This window comes from Vespula pensylvanica, chromosome 4, assembly GCF_014466175.1.
Source record: "Vespula pensylvanica isolate Volc-1 chromosome 4, ASM1446617v1, whole genome shotgun sequence".
Lineage (NCBI taxonomy): Eukaryota > Metazoa > Arthropoda > Insecta > Hymenoptera > Vespidae > Vespula > Vespula pensylvanica.
In genome coordinates this window covers 4117994-4137603 of record NC_057688.1, presented here as the reverse complement: position 1 = coordinate 4137603, position 19610 = coordinate 4117994, and the positions used below count along the sequence as shown (strand labels likewise).

At 31.7% G+C, this 19610-nt stretch overlaps 3 protein-coding genes across 4 annotated transcripts; 2 read left to right on the top strand and 1 right to left on the bottom strand.

Moving 5' to 3' along the window:
* Nucleotides 1-39: 39 nt before the first annotated feature.
* On the bottom strand, nt 40-14035 carry LOC122628709 (meteorin-like protein). 2 transcript variants are annotated; one of them, XM_043811252.1, is made up of 3 exons: nt 13140-14035; nt 7111-7747; nt 40-470 (listed from the first exon to the last, which is right to left on the bottom strand). In XM_043811252.1, exons 1-3 carry the CDS (start codon nt 13274-13276, stop codon nt 360-362), a joined length of 885 nt encoding a protein of 294 aa, XP_043667187.1. In that variant the 5' UTR covers nt 13277-14035; the 3' UTR covers nt 40-359. The 2 variants fall into 2 exon arrangements, with proteins under 2 accessions (XP_043667187.1, XP_043667186.1); XM_043811251.1 differs by lacking the exon at nt 40-470 and adding an exon at nt 4453-6720 and having other exon boundaries at nt 13140-14031.
* On the top strand, nt 544-5864 carry LOC122628705 (testis-expressed protein 2). Its single transcript, XM_043811243.1, has 7 exons — nt 544-1247; nt 1544-2795; nt 3084-3452; nt 3524-3710; nt 3795-4309; nt 4392-4464; nt 4579-5864. The coding sequence occupies exons 1-7, from the start codon at nt 1196-1198 to the stop codon at nt 4906-4908; spliced, it is 2778 nt and encodes a 925-aa protein (XP_043667178.1). The 5' UTR covers nt 544-1195; the 3' UTR covers nt 4909-5864.
* A 1175-nt stretch (nt 14036-15210) lies between the features above and the next one.
* Nucleotides 15211-19596, top strand: LOC122628703 (alanine--tRNA ligase, mitochondrial). The gene is made up of 12 exons (XM_043811241.1): nt 15211-15810; nt 15880-16053; nt 16132-16472; nt 16545-16829; nt 16899-17043; nt 17112-17287; nt 17362-17693; nt 17778-18033; nt 18116-18511; nt 18587-18949; nt 19021-19204; nt 19292-19596. Exons 1-12 carry the CDS (start codon nt 15589-15591, stop codon nt 19520-19522), a joined length of 3105 nt encoding a protein of 1034 aa, XP_043667176.1. The 5' UTR covers nt 15211-15588; the 3' UTR covers nt 19523-19596.
* Nucleotides 19597-19610: the final 14 nt, after the last annotated feature.

The following is a 19610-nucleotide window of genomic DNA, read 5'->3' as shown; positions in this document are numbered from 1 at the left end:
TCTACTTCTTATCATTATTCTCATTAGTATATTTTGATATTATATATTATCATTACAATACAGTATTAATAGTAATAATTATAATGTAAAGTAGACTAAACTACAAAAAAAGATTGCGTTGAGAATTTTACCTAGTAGATAATATAGAAACGAACTCATGTTTTGATTATTGTAAAAATAATATATTATATATATATATATATGTGTGTATATATGTAAGAAGAATAAATTACTTGTTCATATTCGTTTATATTGATAAAATAAAATTAAAAAATTAGGAAAAAAATCTGGATACTTACTTAATTTTTATGAGTGATATTTTTGTTATTTTAAATAGTAGAACTTCCTGGCAAATTTTTCTAAATATAGCCTACTACGATACTTTCCCTATACGTTTTTATCCACAAGTCATTCTCCGATAATATTGGCTCCACTGTATCCAGACAGGGCGTGTTTATATGTATTAAACTCTGTAGGACAAATTTTTCAGTCTTTACCAATCTAAAATTAGTTTTTTGAAACTATCGCTAAATTTGTTCGCTTTAGAATTATCTAGTGATGTGATCTCCATAAGTTCATTATAATATGAATTCATTTTAAATATATTTGCAAGATATATCCGTAAACTTTTTCGAACATTCTATCGACAAGTTTATAATTTGATCATTCTTTTTAAGATTACTTCATTAATAAATATTTACATATTCGTGTAAATATTTTTTATTCTAACCATTAGATCGATGGTTTGAATTTCGAACTTATAGATTGATTGGGTAGATTAGTCGGTGCTGACAACCAATCAATGATCTCCAAATAAAGCACGTTAACACATTAAAAACGTCAAATAATTTATATCATCGTTCGTAATGTAACAGCAGTTAATAAGCAATTGTGAAGTGAAATAAATCTTGTGATAGAATTTTTACGATAAAAAGAGTTTTACCGATTAACAGTAACGTAGCGATTATCAATATTTTGCTATCTTTGTTTTACTTTATCTAATTTTATACGAGTTATATCGAAATTAAAGAATATGTGAATAAAACGTTTACGCTTATTAATAATAATAAGCTTTACGACTATTAAATGTTAATCAAGCGTTTGGTTTTTATATACTAATTATATTGCAACGCAGATCGTTAAACCATAGTAATGGTGCAAGGACACATATCAAAGATTCAATATCAAGCAGCTGATGATGAATTCTAAGCAAAATACAGGAAAAATAACATTGGGTATGATTAAAGGTAAGAATATTATTTCGAAACATTGCAGAAAATTAATGAATCATTGTTTACCATGTATTCCTAATGAATTGTTTTCAAATATCTCTATTCTCCATATTGTATATGGAGATCATACTTCCTTATAAGTAAACAAATAACAATATAAATTTAATACATTTAGTTAGTCAATATTTTCTAAAAAACAAAAAAAAAACAAAAAAAAAAGAAAAAGAAATGTCAATATTTTTTACATTACATATTTCAGTAAATGTCATAACCTTGTCCTATCTAAATTAAATATATATTCTTTTATAAAGGTAAACCATTTACAACATCTGTTCCAATAATACGTTATCATGCAAATGATGATGATTTGGAGGAGCTGTACCTTAGTACAGACGAGGAAAAACAACAAGATTTGGAATATGAAGAAGTTTCATCTCAATTATCCTTATCGCCATCAAAAATTCCAGATAAAAAGACTGATAAAGAGAAAATGGAAAGTAAGTTAGAGCAAAGGTCTTCTAGTATTGATGGAAATCTGTCTGAAGGGACATCTCAGTCTTCGGATCCTTGGAGAGTACTATCTGAGATCAGAGGAAAAATTACAAAAACGTTTGAGGAAAAACTTCATGAAATAAAAAGTGAACACAAAAAAGCATATAGACATAGTAAGGAAAATTCAAGTATTAGTGATTCAGAAGATTTAATAGATGTAATACCAACTGAAAAAAGTATTTCTGAAAAACAAGAGAAAGAAGAAGCTATTCCACTTGCTGATATTAAAGAAGATAGTAGCAGATTTATGAGTTTCTCTAATATAAAAGTTGGTATAAAAACAAAAAATTCAGAAGAAGATAGTATTGAAAGTGGAGTAGAAGCTGCTGAGTTGAATGAAAGTTTTTCTAATGGAACAGATGACAAAGTGCAGAGTAATCCACCAGATATTAAATGTATTGATATAAAAAATAATGATAAAAAAGTGCATGATACATTCAACCAATCATTATTACACACAATCCTGTTTTCACCTAGGACAGAACCTAAACCAACATTCGCATGGCTTAAAAATGAACTACTCCATCAGTTGTTCCATCGAATATTTGTTTTCACTATGGTAATCGCTTGTTCTTACTACCTTGTTCCATTTCCGGAATATATTCTTGGCTTTGTTGGCGGTGTGCTCGCATCTGTTACAGTATATAATACAGTAGCAAGCATGAAAAGAATATTAACAGCTGTACCTGAAGACAATGATATATCAAAATATAAGGTTCCAGTCGTAGAAATACCTGCAGTAGAGGAGCACGCAGTTTTAGAGAGATTTGAGGGATGGTTAAATGAGTTACCATACTTATATGACCCGCAAAATTATCATGTGGCACGCACAAAGTCTGTTTATTTCAGACTAGAGGGTGAAACATTGCGCATAATGGAAACTAGAATGAGAATACCAAAAAGGGCTGTTTGGGATGAACCAAAGCACAAACTCAAGTTCACTCGGAGAAGAACTTATAACCTGGCTGCTGCAAAGATAGAATTACTTCCTGAAGGTCTTATTAGAAGAAGGTATACTGGTGACTTGTACTTCACATTTAATAGAGTATTGATATGTATCGGACTATACATGGTACTGAAAGTTGGTCAAGTGAATAAGTAATTGATATTCCTACGACCTATTTAGAACACCTTTTTCCAATTGGTAATTACTTCGTAGTTACAGGCAGTAGTGATAAAAGCAGTCCAAATTATTCATATTTACGATTATTCTTTTTTTTTGTTTTTAGTTTGAAAAACATGAACAAACTTCCTATTTCAAGCAAAATGTCTTTAAATATCACCATTTTTATTATACAGGAGATGGAGCAAAAAGTATCCAATTTGTATTACGATAGAAAAGGGAGCTCTGATTGAAAATGTTGCCTTGAAAGACTGTTATAACAAAGAAACTAATACTATTAAAAATAACAAAACGATTATAGAGGAAGATACAGAAAATCAGCTAGATAAAAAAAAGGAGAAAGAAGAGATTAAAGAGGATGAAGAACAGATGGAACAAGAGGCTGAAGATGAAATTGACGAAGAAGACGATGGAGACGAAACCGATGAAGATTTTACGCATACACGGAATCTAAAGAACTCTTTCATAGATCACAGTGAAAATGACCAAAATGATATATGCAAGCTATATATTTTTGCAAGAGCTGATCGTCAAAAAGAAGATTGGTAATAAAATCACCTTTACCATAATATGACATAATCGTATCCATATCTTCACTCTTTATTATTAATCATAGGTATAGACGTTTGATCATTGCAGCAAGCTGTAAAAAAAGAAATTCTATCCCAACAATGAACGATAGTTTAAATCAGTCTCAGTCACAACAAACTATCAACGAATCGAAAGTTCCGACATCGCCGAGTCCTGCTTTTGACCGTCCTCCAGAACTCAATTACAACGCATATATGACTCAGTACCTTGATGTAAGTATAAAGAAATATGTTGCACACAAAATAAATTATTATATGTTTTTAATGCAAAGAATTTACAGTAATTTAATATTTTAGACTGTTTCGACAACTCCGATTACCGAAATCGATCCTCCTCTTTCCATGTATGACATGACATGGCTTAATTGTTTATTGGGTCGTATATTGTTCGACATGCACAAATGTTCTGAAACTATAAATCTAATTCAAGACAAAATTCAGCGAAAACTTTCTAATATAAAATTACCGTATTTTATGGAAAGTTTATCAGTATCAGATATGCTCATAGGTCAGAGAGCACCATTTATTCAAGACACATCAAAGCCAATAATAGATGAACGAGGACTCTGGATCGATTTGAATGTATTATATAAGGGATGCTTAACTATGACTATCGAAACAAAACTAAATCTTATGAAATTAACCAGGGCTGGTTCTATGTCCAGTAATTCTAGTGATTTGATAGCTGGAGAAAAGTCAAAGACAATCAGGTCACCTATGTTTGACAGTGATGTAGAAGATAGTCCAGAAACCTCAACCGAGGACGATGATAAATCTAATATGACGATGTATACAACGTCAAAAGATACACCGTAAATCTCTCTTCTTATCGATAACTTACATTCTTACCATATATATATATATATATTTACTTTGAAAATATACTCTTTGCAGCTCCACCCAGTCTTCGGGGAAAAAGTTCCTTAGTATGGTAGATAGATTGGCTGCAAGTAAATACTTTCAGCATGTAAGTATATTTCTGACAAATATATTTTAACAATAGAAACAACATTATTATAAACTAAATTAAATGATAAAGAACAAAAAATTGAAATCAGTGCATGTATAACTTGTTTTTCAGGCGACCGAATTATCTTATGTGCGAAAGGCAATGGAAGGCGTTTCTAACACTGAAATTCGATTAACGGTCAGTGTCTCTGGTATAGAAGGTTGCTTATCTGTAAACATTCCACCACCACCGTCTGATCGGCTTTGGTATGGTTTTAAGCCAACACCGAGAATTTCGATTACTGTAACACCTGCTGTAGGCGAAAGAATATTAAATATCGGTTATGTGACAAAATGGATCGAAACTAAATTGCTCCGAGAATTCGAAAAAATTGTCGTTTTACCGAACATGGATGACCTTGTTATATCACTATGTCCAAATTATCCTTATGTCACAACGTAAATCTTTTTGAACGACGTGTAATAAGCGCAAATGTATTCACAAGATGTAAATTTTTGCATAGATTTTTAAATTTGATGTCTATATTTTATTACCGTGCAATTATAAAAGGATTAGTAATGTTGTAGTCGAAGAAACGTTTTAATTATATACAATAAAAAAAAAAAAGGAAAGAAAGAAAGAAAGAAAAAAACTGATCTGTAATTAGTCCACCTTGAAAGTTCAATCGATGCAAAAATATATTTTTAAAGAGCAACGGTAAATAATAAGTATGATTTTGGAAGAAATACTAAGTATTGTATTGTGAAATTAAATAAGTATATAAATATATATTTTTTTTACTAAAATAATATTTCATATTAACTCTCTATTAATACAAATTTACAAGATTAACAAATACGTTTCATTACTTGTTGAATTAATTGAAAGCAGGAGCTATATTTAATATTCAAGGTGGAAAAATAAAAAATAACAATTTTCAAATATTTCTGTTATACAAAATAAACAAAAAATTGAAGAATCAATAAAGATAACTCTTTTACGTGTACTTATATACAAGCCTCACTAAAACTCGATTTGAAAGTCGATAGTGAGCGTTTGCTATGAAAGAATACCTCGTGCTACTTGCAGTTAAAGGAAATTGGTCGAGTGAAAGTCCGAACATAGAAATGTTTCTACACGACATGTAAAAGATAGAGAACTACTTTGCGGACGTATTTATGATAATAGCACGTGATGATTTGTGCACAATTCTTTTGACGTCATTATACATACGTTTTATAAAAACAACAACGTCTTCTTGCGGTTATTTCATCTTTGAAATTCACTTCGATTCTAATTTGTATAAGTTCCTTATTATGAAATAATACGATTGCAGACCTGTCAATTGTATTGCGTTAAGTTCGAAGCGATGATACCGTATGTAATGCAAACAAACAATAAACGATTATCAAAGCGAATATATGGATAGAGATCATAGCTACTCAGCGGAAGCTCTCGCGTAAAGGAAAATAAAGTTCCTTCGAGAATACAGAAGTGAGCATACTTTCTTTTTGCTCTTCTATTACGTACGATGTTAAAGATGATAAACAGGCTAGTTTAGTAGAAATTTATTGATTAAGATAATATATGCGTCACGTTATTCCTCCTATAAAAGAATAATATCACAGTTTAGAGATCGACATCTTGCGCACGAAGTACACTTACTCGTGTAAGGCGTGTACATCGTATAAAATATATTCTATATATATAGATAAAAATATATATCTTATATATAGATACAGATAAAGATTGTAAATCCTTCTCAATATTCTTTTGAGAATTATCCCGGTAAGCACACGCTCGTAAAAAAATATAAATAATCTGTAAGATAAACCGTGATTTTGTGTGATCTTCAAAATCTCAAATGATACGCGTTAGCACGTTTATCTCTTCTTGTGTTTCTTCCTACATCATAGACACATACAGCGTTGTGCTTACTGAAACTATTTTTGGAACTCGTACGATTCCGATATCTAGTGGTGGAAAAAAGCTTTATACATATAATTGCAATGATAAGAGGAGATTGATGAGAGCATGCCGATAGTCTTTCAACCGCTAGCTTTTTAGCAGACATGGTGCAGTGATCGATTCGCGCACGGCTTCGGCCCAAGTTTCCAGTCTTGGTGCACAAACAAGAGTAAGGTCGCCGAGTCTTCTACGAGCCATTATTACGAATTCACCCTGGCCGTGTCGAGCGTCACAAGCAGAGGAAACTCTTACACGGATGCTCTTTTCGAGATGAGGATTCGGAAGAATGGAGAACACCTCGTTGGTCTGTTAAGAAACAAGTCAAACAAGAACAAACACATGAGAATGTTAGTAGTAACATATAAGGATCAGAACAATGTTTACTTGGAAACTTATACTTCACACAACAACTTGTTCTAATTGGTTTTTCTTTCAACTTATCTTCAACAGAACCGTTCAGACTTGATTTGATATCAGTTTGAATCTACGTATATGTTGTATCAAAGGACTGTGTTTTAACGCATTCGCTCACATATGGAGAACAGAACAATTCTTCTTTGGAAACTGATGCTTCGTATGTACATGAGACAAAACTATCTCGGTCGAAGGACTCTGCTTCCAGAATACGTCTTACGAATTTGTTCAAGCTCCATTGAAAATGTTGACTTTTTAAGTCTACAAAGAAAAAAGGATTACCTCAGTTTCCTCGACTCTATGAAGAGTCTTCGTTATCCTAAAAATTAATTCGGCAGCTTCGAGTTCGGGCTTCCTTTGAACAGCGGTGACGGTACCTCTAGCAACAAGGTCACTCTGACAATAAGCCTCAGCGAGTTCCTCCATTGAGCAAGGTCTACATTCCGCCTCCTCGTCGGACTCGTCCGGTGTGCTATGATTAACAACGAACGGCTCGACGTCGTATTGTAACTTCGCGCGATTATTATTTGCGGTGAGCTCGTCAGCCTCGACGTAAAGAGCTGTACGTTGTTTTTTCGTATAGAAACAACGATGAGAGGCCTCGTTTTTTCCGTCTCGCGGAGAATAAACTGGCCTAAGCGTACCGTTGCTTTCCAAATATATTCTTGTTGGACCGGAAGCCTTAACGCAAACACGAAAACCACTTGATCCGGACTTGGATTTGGGTCCAGTTTCGTTAACTCCGTTTCCGTTTGCCAAAAGGACACCTGCAGTACCAGATCGAGATCCAATCGCTGAACTGCTTATTGCTGCAGCCACTGATAAGACTATCCTCAAGGCTCCTCGAGGATAACGCCATAAAACGGTCCCTCTTGAACATCGAAGATAAACGGGTCGTACACCCCGACCACCTCCACCGCTAAAACGAAAACAAAGCTTTTCTTTTATCTTCTGTATCCGACGACAACATATTTTGTATTATTTTCTTTCAATATTTTATGGTTCAACTGGTGTGCTTGGGAAGTGATTGAATGTGACGAAGTCTTGAAAATTTGTTAAAATATTCGACGTTGTAATTTAGAAGAAAATAATGACTGAATCGATCGAAAACTTCATAAGGAAATCGATCATAAGTTTATCTCTGTGTTACGTATATTTTCAAAATATTTTGTATTTATTCAAAAATGGTATAAATTACGTTTAGACTTCAGAAGATAGGATAACCCGAATATATCCATTCAAATTGGAATTGCTGCGAGTCGTAAACCACATATTACAAACATCGACAGTCCAGTTATTTTCGTCGAGTTTGTTTCGCGTATACAAAGCAAACTCAATTCGATTCCTCTCTCGCAAATTCACGTCCATTCAATTTTCATTCCGAATACGTACAGAATAAATGTATAATGAAAAAAAAAAAAAAAAGAAAGAAAGAAAAAAAAATGTATTCCCTCAAGACAATAAATTATCTGATCTATTAAGAATTAAATGTGTTCTACGATCTCTATGCCTGTACCATCGAAAAATTTTAATCGATATAATATTCAACAAATATCACGTTCTCTACGTGAAAACAATAAAGATGGCCGATAAGATAAGAGAGAAAAGTCTTGTTTAAAGAGACTTTCGTGATAAAATATAATATTTGGAAAGGGAGAGGCACACTCGAGATAAATAGGAATAAATATAGAAATTGAGTGTCCAAGGACGGCCCTACAAACGAATGTAATCTAGAGTCGGTTGAAAAGTGTGTCTAAATATGGAGCATATACCTATATGCAAAGTGAGAAGGAGATATGTATGAGTATACGAAGAAAAATAAGAAAGAAAGAAAGAAAGAGATAGAGTAGACTGGTCTAAAAAAAAAACACACACATATATATATATATACAGAGAGAAAGAGAAGGCAGAGAAAGAGAAAAAGAGAAGTATAAGAAACGAAGAGAGAAGGCGTGGAGTGGGCCACGCGCCTCCATAGCCATAGTCGGCGCTGCTTCGTGCGGCTACCACGCTCACTTACCCTCTTTTAGACAAGACTGACACGTACGGTAAAGCAGAACGGTGTGTATAGACAGCCGGGCACGTTCCCCTTTCCTCGCCTCTTTGTCGCAGAAGCGGAAACAGGTTTCCGTAAGGCGTACGACGGGTATAGCATTCTGTTAAGACCAACGACTTTTCTTCCCTTACCCCACCCCTTTTATACTCCACTAGTACAAGGTAACATGGACCGATCTCTCTCTCTCTCTCTCTCTCTTTCCCTTTCTCTCTTTTTCTCTCTCTTTCTCTTTCTCTAAGCTCTACCAGCAACATAGGTGAAAAACTTATTATCGCCTCTATCGCCGTTTCTATTTGCCAGTTTTATGAACCGAAACGGTATTCGAGTTGTATATGAAAAGAGATCGACATTTTTCTTTCGTACAAAACCGGATAAGTCTCAGCTTCTATACTTATCGATACGATTCTCGAATCCGTTATATCGAATGTAAATCCGTGAACGCAACAAATATGTATACACACGTATCATGTATATTTTTGGATAAAGTACTAGACAACGTAGAACATATATTCTATAAGAAAAGACGCGACAAGCTCGTTTCGTTGACGAGTATATCCTAAGTTTAAGTAATGTATGCTTCTATTCTGACGTAAAAAGCACGTGGGCGCGCAGATAACGATCTCGAGGAACGATCAAATAAATCTTCTTCTCTTCTTCCTCTTTCTCTCTTCTTCTTGGAAAGCTTCTTTTCAACGGATTACTAGCAACGTATCCGAACCATTTCATTTCTTCTTTTTTTCCTTTCTTTCTTTCTTTCTTTCTTTCTGTATGAAGCAATCACGACGAGTTTTAGAAAAGAGACTGTCCTGACAAAGTGTCTTGAATTACCGTAAACCCTTTCGAGCGTGAATTCGGCGGCGTCTCGAGTTTCAGTCTTACAGTGTTTCATGTAAACGCCTTGGTTGTTAGCATCAAATACTGCCCGTATGACTAGAATGTCGCATAGTCTGCTTAAACATACGAAATAACATAAAGCGATAACGAGTCGATGTGTACAAATATATTTATAAAATACAGATTTTATATGGTATATATATAATGTGTGTGTGTGTGTGTGTGTGTATGATCTGTATCGAAGAACGCGGATATCCAGTGACGTCATTCGACGTTATAAAAAGTTCATGAAGTCATGGACGTGTAATGAAATGGCAACAGCCCGAATATTTTTTTAACTGTCTCGAAAAGTGCCATGAAATATGTAAATATATATACGTATTAGTAGTAGATTAATCCTTTGTCGGATACTCCAAAGAATAGTGGTATCGAATTAAAATTCGATCGTTGAAACGTAGTAACCGATATAAGCTTCTATTTTTTTACTTTTCTTTCGTTATTGATACATAAACATATATATGTATATATATATTTCTAATTAAGATTATTGAACCAACCTTCAAATATAAGATAACAGTAACACAAATAGATCATGTCAAAAAAAATAAATAAATAAATAAATAAATAAATAAAAGAAATGCAATAGAAATCTTTGCAACTAATGATATTACAGGAAGATCAAGTTTCTTGTTATATCTCTCATTAAAATTGATTAATTTTTTTTTATAGATATTTTATATTTTTAAATAGCCTAAGAAGTAATTCCATGTAAATGCTTAACTGGTTATATCGTATGTATATGTATATGTATGTGTATACATATACATGAGGAACAAGCGTGATGAACAAAGAGTAAGACGAATATAAGTGTATGTATGTGTGTATACGCAGAAGCTGGTAGTCCTTCGCAGTCCCGCTCGTCCGGCTAGCTGCCGCGCCGTCCTCATGAATTTCATTCGATTCGATGCATACTTTCGCGCTTAGCCACATTGCCAACGACAACATGACGACGACGATGACGACGATGACGACGATGACGACGACGACGAAGTCAGAGATGGCTAGTTCTCGTCACAGTAATCTCCGATATTACAACTTCACTCATATTCTTTCTAAAACGCTCCAACGATTTAACAGAGCAGAAATAAGATTCCTATCTGCAATGCCGGTTTTTAGGATAATGTTGTATATTCTTGTTAAACTAGGTTAATTAAACTTGGATTTTTTTTTGAATTAAACTATTGCGATTACGTCTTTTATATTTATAGGATAAGAAATCTTCTGTTCGATAATATGAATATGCAATATCAAAAAATAATGTTTCATTTTGTAAGTAAACCAGCAACTAAAGAAACTACGTTAGTTATAGATATTTATTAAATGTAATTAAATTCTTTAGAAATTGTATATGTATTAAATTTGGTTGTATGCGTTTGATGGTTTTGAACAAGATCAAATATAAATAAGATTGAATCTGGTACCGAGTCTTATGTAGCTTAGTTTCAGTCTTATTTATTTATCTCTGTTTTTCATTTGGTTTTTCTCAAGGAAAAAGAAAAGAGAAAGATATATAAGTGAAAACATTAAATGTATATTTTTCCATGTAAAACATGGAAACATTCGACGAGATTACGCGACTTTCTCGCTACTGATAAATTATACGAAATGGTATATACGTAAGGTGCGACGATGTTAATTACGGATTCTCTTCTGGGAAATTGCTAGTTAGTGCGAAAAACTGCGAAAATCCGTCAAGCGCAACTCGCGAGAAGGTTAATAATCTTCACGAGAATAAATCGCGATAGCATCGACATTGAATACGGTGTAAACAAACGTTAATGTGCAAACGCATTAACGGACGCGTCGGCCAACGACTAACGGGCATTTTTCTCTTACATTCTTATAACGGATTCGAAAGATTTATAATTTTGTCGTATCATATTATTTTTAGACAACTATTAAAATAAATCGTTTATTCATTTTTCTTCCATTCCGAATAATTTTCTAACATTATTTTCAACGATACTAAACAAACATATAGATGTTTTGCGATTATAATCGTTCATTACAAAAAAAAAAAAAATGGCGTATGTATAGTATATACATATATATATGTGAATAGTTTGTCATTTTCGTTTAACTAATCGTAATCGAATAAAAATTCATGAGATAGAAGATTAATAAAAGAAACGTGTTCACCTTAATATAAGTATCCTAAAAAAAAAAAAAAAAAAAATAAAGAAATAAAAAGAAGATAAATGACTAGAGTTGTAAAATTCGTTTCTACATTGAAAATCGGATTCCATAAAAGTCGGAGGGACTAAAAATTAAATGAATCTTTAGAGATAGAACTTGTTTTCTTTTTTTAAATATCAATAGAGAAAGATTGCTATATTCTCTGATACAAACGGTACGATCCTCGGCTCGATAATCGAATTGAAACAAGAGCGAATCGCTATGATCCAGATCAGAGACGGAACTAGAGCAAACTCATCATAACAGTTATAAACGGTCGTTTTTCTTTCTTATAACGTACTTTTGTCTCTATTATAATCTATTGACTGTTGCCACTAATGATAAATGATTCTCGTAAAACGTGACATTTCGATTAGGTTGTATATTGAATTGTTGATTAAATCTTATATAATTCTTTTTCTAATCTATAATAATTCGTGAGCCGAATTATATAACGATACGCAGTATTATCTTTTATCTTCCACCTTTCCAACAAACTAATAGTTTAAAATCGTTCAAAAATTCGTGAGTGAATATATATCGAAACTAAACGGATATAAATAAATCGTGCTTGTCACGTGTGACGTTCGTAGACGTAAAAATGTTAGAAAGTATCGACGTTGTCGATAGAGTTAACTCTATATATTCTCTACATAAATATTAAGAAAAAAAGAGAGAGAGAAAGAGAGAGAGAGAGAGAGAGAGAGAGAGAGAGAGAGAGAGAGAGAGAGAGAGAGAGAGAATACATAAAAAGAACAAAAAGAGAAAAGACGAAAAATAAGAATAACAAAAAAAAAAAAAAAGAAAATTACAAAATAAATTCACCTTGTATTCCTCTCAGGGAAAAAAACTTGATACGCTTATAACGATTTTATTCGAAAGAAGAATAAATCAAGAATCTTCGCATCTTTATATAAAACGCAAAGATATATCCAGATATATCCGAAAGCTACCAAATAAGGTGGTTTACGATGCCAAGGAGAACGTGCTAGGCAACGGAATCGCAAAGAGGATAGATAGAAAGAAAGAAAGAAAGAAAGAAAGAAACAAATAAGAAGGGGAACGAGCTTAAGTGAGACGGAACGAACTCACGAAAGAAGATCGAAAATCGGCAGCGCGGGAAGAAGACGAAGAGAAAGATGAAGAGGAAGATGAAGAGAAGCGAAAAGAAGAAATAACCACTAACCTTCCGATCCAATCGCACTCGTCGGCAGGCAGAAGGGCGGCATGCTCCTGCGATGGTACTGTAGGTATTATACCGCCTACGAGGAAGATAAGGGACAATGTCAACGTCGCAAAACGAGAAGGACCGATTACTTTCATCTTTCTCGAGTTGTCTTCTTTCTTCGTTTTGTTTTTCTTTTTTTCGTTTTCTTTCTTTCTTTCTTTCTTTCTTTTTTTTTTTCCTTATTTGATCTCCTTTTCTATTGATATGTATGTATTACTGTAGCTGCTGACGACGCTCGTTACGGCTGTCCTTTCGAGTCCCTCGACAACGACATTTGCATTTTTTCTAAAACTCGTCCGTGATTTCTCCTTGAAAAATTGTCCCCTTGAACTGCCCTTACTTTTCTAAAGATTCTTAGATACGTAGAGTTAGTCCGTGAAGTGGGTGGTCCATTCCAATGTTGATTTTAGAAGACGGGTCTAGAAGCGACTAACAGGTTGTACCGTTGTATTAGGCGTTCTCTCGAAAGTCGTTGGCTCCTTTCCGTACGCTCGTTTCGTGTTCGTTGACGCGCGAAAGAGTTTCTTTATGATTTCGTTGCGTATCATCGGCGATCATCGCATTGTGTATATATAGTGATCAAGCTCGAGGCAAACGCACGTGTGTATTGCGTACAACACGATCGAGGATATGTTTCTTGCTTCAAAGTACGTTTTATGTATAATCGTCGAAACTGTGTTTACAATAAAGCTCGTCTTCTTTCTTTATACGATACGCCTTGTCTCTCAAATTATCTCTTCGTTCCTTCGTATATAATAGTTCTCTTATGCGCAAATACAGACACTAGTTTACTCGACGGAGCTGTTCGACACAATGGCACCCGATGCTACTACTTGTGCGATACACACGACAAATGTAACTGACGTATAAGGTAGGATGGTGGGGGGGGAAAGGGTCTTACACTTGACGAAACGCCACTCAGCGGAAAAATTTGTAACTACTCTGAATCGATTTAAATATGTTTGAATTGGCGCCTTTCAATCAAACTTTTTGAATTTGTATTCCGTATGTTGATGCAAAGAATATGAATAGCTCGGTAGTTTTTTATATGTCATTCTTGCCGATTATATCGTCAAGAGTTTTTTCCAAACATTTTTTTCTGTATATATACGATAATAATTGTTCAAGTAAATTATTAACATTATCTTCTAAGAAATTTTAAGTTTGTATTACGTATCATATATTCTATTATATATCAATCTGATGTTTTATAACAATACATATATAAAAAAAATTCTTTAAATAATAATCGTCGTCATACTTACGCTTCTGTTTTGAATGTATGCCAATGCACATGTCCAGGCATACACTCGAAAGGATTTGGTTCGTAATCACAGATGCCTAATATAGTCATGCCGGTTATATATTTATTTAAAGAAATGGTATTGCAATTGTCTGGACCAAGCGATTGAAATATACTTCTAATGTGCCTACGTTTCAAAATCTAAAGTAATGCTGGTATAAAGGAGAATACGAATATATATATATATATCTACCTTGTTTTAAATAATAATGGCGGCTCTTTCACGCCCGATCTGTACAGTAAGCATTCCTTAAGAAGTTTTTCTAGGTATTGAATTGGATCGGGTGATTCCTCTACAAGAAGATGACCAATTAGGAAGTCGAACAGCTTTGAAATCTTTTTTTTCTCGAGATAAGTCTGCACTCGTAAATGCATTTTCCCAGTATCCTACAAGAGATAAAGCTGACATGAATTTATCGTGTAAAAGTATTGAAAAATTATTGATATATTTTGAAATCGTTTTACTTTCAGCTTATAACAAGTTGCATATTTAGAACTGCATGTTATTTTTTCTTCCAATGTATTTTTATCGATCGAGTGTCGTTGATTAGTCGTACGTGAGACCGACGATGTCGTTAATGTTTTAACGACATTGGAAAATTTATCATTATTTTTTTGAAGAACGTCTTTGTTATTAATAATGTTTTCGTTATCCATTGTATTTCTATAACCGTAAATTTGATTTATTTCAAACTTCTAGATACTTTATAAAAAATAGATAACCAATTTTTTAATGATGTTCTTAAAAATATATTCGTGCATGTGACCAAAAGTTTTTCAAATATCTGACTTTTAGTTTTTTGCTGATAGTTTCATACTTATTAACTTACGATTATCTGGATAGATTTTGATAAGATATAATGTGGGCAAATAATTTTCAATTTGAATTATGCTGCCATCATTTCGAAGTTGGCGCTCATAATGACGTCATACCACTAGTTTACTAATAATCTAAGTTCTTATTGGTTCATGTATGTGTTTACACGTGCTCGTAAAGCTATGGACCTGAGTCGTAATTTTCGTTGTGATCGATATATAATATAATTTTTCATATTCTAATAATTATTTATTTATATCTTTTATTTATTAAAGAATATCTTTATCATGCATACGCAACAATTATTTTTTTATAACATGAATAAAATAAGTGTACCAAAGTTATTACGATCTCATTGTACGAAAACTACGTACAAAAGTGCTAATACAATTCGTAAAGAATTTTTAGATTATTTTACAAAAGAATTACAACACGATATTATTCATTCGAGTCCTGTTTCTCTACTTAACGATCATTCTACAGCTTTCGTTAATGCTGGCATGAATCAAGTATGTTTATCTGTTTACATAATTCTAAGTCGCTTGTATTAATCCGTTATTAACATTGAATCTCTATAGTTTAAAGGAGTTTTCTTAGGATATTACGATCCACCTTCTACAAAAGTTGTGAATTCACAAAAATGTATTAGAGTAGGTGGAAAACACAGTGATTTAAATATTGTTGGTAGTGATAGTTATCATCATACGTTCTTTGAAATGTTAGGAAATTGGTCCTTTGGAGATTACTTTAAGGTATATTAGATTATTTTTAATTATTTAACAAATAACCATAAATAAATATATATATATTGTTTTATTAACTGTTTATAGAAAGAAAGCTGTCGTTATGCGTTAGATTTATTGACAGGTCCATATAATATTAAAAAAGAATTTTTGTACATTACATACTTTGGTGGTTGTGAGGAATTAGGATTACAACCAGATATAGAATGTAAAGATATCTGGTTAAGTCTTGGTATTCCAGAAAACAGAATATTACCATTTGGAATGCAAGATAATTTTTGGGAAATGGGACTTTCAGGTCCTTGTGGTCCTTGTACAGAAATACATGTAGATATTACAAAGCAATTGGGAGATCAAAGTTCAAAAGTAAATACAGGTCATCCAGATATTATTGAACTATGGAATATAGTATTTATTCAATATAATAGGTGCATATGTTATATATGTTTCTGTAAAGTAATTTCTATCATGTTTTTTACTTTTTATATAATTTATTATAGACTTACAGGTAATCATGCTATTCAACCATTATCAAAACATCATATAGACACAGGGATGGGTTTTGAAAGATTAGTTACTTTACTGCAAGGAAAAAAATCTAGTTATGATACAGATCTTTTTCAACCATTATTTGAAACAATACGTCGCAATACAAATGCTCCTGAATACAAAGGCACTTTCGGAACTTGCGATATAAATGATATAGATTACTCATATAGAATATTAGCTGATCATGCGAGAATGATCACTGTTGCATTATGTGATGGTATTATACCAGAAAAAAAGTAAGAAATATTTATTTGTAATTAAATTTAAAGTAATTTTTATCTTAATTTTTGAATTTATACGTTTAGTCAGAAATTGAGAAGAATATTAAGGAAGGGAATAGATGTGAGTGAAAATACATTTAAAAAGAGAGATTTACTTTTTGATCTTACATATACTGTTGTTGATATTCTTGGAGATGCTTACCCAGAACTAGAAAATAATCTTAAACAGGTAATTTTATTAATCATAAATAAGTAAATAGACCACATAATTATTTTACAAGATGAAATCTTTTTTAGGCCCATAAAATAATAGAATTTGAAGAAAATTTATATGAAAAATTATGTAAAACGTATGGCAAAGAATGGAAAAAAATTGTTGCAACTAGACCAGAATTAGCTTCTGTTACTTCTTGCATGGCATCAGGACTGGTAAATGGATATAAAGATTTACAATCTATGTTAAAACAGAATAAGTAAGCATTATTCATAAATATTAGACAATATAACTTGTATTATATTTTTTATCTGTAGTGATTTTTTATCGTAGAACCGTATATGCATCTGGTATTTTACCAGGATATATGGCATTTAAATTATTTGACACTCATGGATTAAATATAGAAACAATAATAGAATTGGCTACAGTTGAATCACTTCAAGTTGATAAAGAAGATTTTGAAAAAGAAATGAATAAGGCAAGACTTAAATCTAAAATTGGAATAATTAAAACCAATCAGAATATTGAAAAATCTTTGACATTACTTACTGAGAATGATATACCACAAACAGATGATTCATTTAAATATATCTATGAATATAAAAACGACAATTATGAATTTCCCAAACTTAGAAGTAAAGTTATAGGATTGTTTATCAATGGTATTAACACATATATATATATGTATTAATTATAATGGAAATTATTTAGAAATATATGATATTATGTATATTTACATATTTCAGGTAACCTTATATTAGGAGAAGAGTTAAAAGCAATTCTGATGAATTTTGACAATAAGAAAGATACAGATATACTATTAAATGACAAAAATGAAATTGACATCATATTAAACAAAACAATGTGTTATTCATTTCAGGGAGGCCAAAAATCAGACATAGGTTCCATTTATTTAAAAAATGTGATATTTCAAATAAGTAAAGCTGAAAAAATTAATGGCTATGTTATTCACTCTGGCAAATTCGTGAAAAATAATCTAGCGTATGTATTTATATTTCCTTGTAAATTAGAAAAAAAAAAAGAAACAAAATTTATACATACATCTATATGTTTTTTGTAATAGGGATGCTTATTCAGAATTAGAAGATTGGAATGATTGTATAATCTTTATAGATACACATGTCCGAACAAGTCATATGAGGAATCATACTGCAACACATTTACTGAATGCTGCTTTAAAGTTTATATTCCCAGTTGTTTATCAACGAAATTCTTTGGTTTCTGAAAATATATTAAAGTTTCAATTTTCTTCATTTGGAGATGAAATTACATTAACACATATAGCAAAAATAGAACAACTTATTAACGATGTTATAAAAACCAATGCATTAGTAGACAATAGGATTTTGAATTTGTTGCAATTATTAGCAGAAAATAATGTTACAATGGTACCAGGTGAAATATATCCACATACAGATATTAGGGTAATCGATATTAATACAAATGAATTAAAATCAAAGTAAGTAAGATTAAAATTTCTTATCATTTTCATAGCCATTAATTCATACATTAACAATAAAATATTAATTTTTAGAGAATTATGCTGTGGAACACATGTTAAAAACACAGGATTTCTGGAACAATTTTGTGTTCTAAATTATAGTTCTAAAGGTGCATTAAATTGTACAATTCATGCTACTACTGGCCCATTAGCTAAAGCAGCAATATTAGCTGGTAAACAATTATTGGAAAAGATTGAAAAACTAGAAAATTATATTACTACTGAAAATATTAAAAACGATGAGTTAAATTTACAAATTAAAGAGATACAGCAGAAGTTACACGAAAATACTGAAAGTGCAGATATACCATTACCTTATCTTATTAAGGAAGAATGTAATGCAAAATTACAAAATTTACTTGAAATAGTTATGAAACAAAAAATAGCAAATGAAAGGTAGATATCAAAGTTATAGATATATATACTATTTTTCATTTCATATAATTTTACTATTTTTCTTTTTCAAGGACTTCTATTATAACAGAAGTAAAAGATTCTATGAAATCATATAATTCTTTTATTGTTCATAATTTACAACATACACTAAAACATCTTTCCTTACAAGATGTAATATTTCTTTTTCCAAATGTACCAATACTTCTGATATCATATAACAAGAATATCATTAAAGTTAGTTGCAGTGTACCACAGGTAAAACAAAACATAATTTTATATTAAAATGTATTATAATTATTTGCATTTATAATTATATATTTTTGATTGATGTATTTAATCTAGGAATTTTTATCTGATAAATTTAATGCTCAAACATGGATAAAAGTGATCTTTCAAGTTTTTAATCAAGAATTTAATTTAAACAAAAATAAAAATTCTTTAATGACATGCCATACAAAATTTAAAAATATGTCTGAGGAACATGCAAAAAAATTGATAGAGACAGCAGCTATAGAGGCTACAGAATATGCATTCATTTTAATAGACAAAAAAATGATTACAGAGAAAAATTAGTAAAAGAAGAAATAAAAATGTGTGTATAAGAAAATTTAAGAAAAATTTAAAGGACAAATGATTTAAAAAAAAAAAAACAACAACAAAT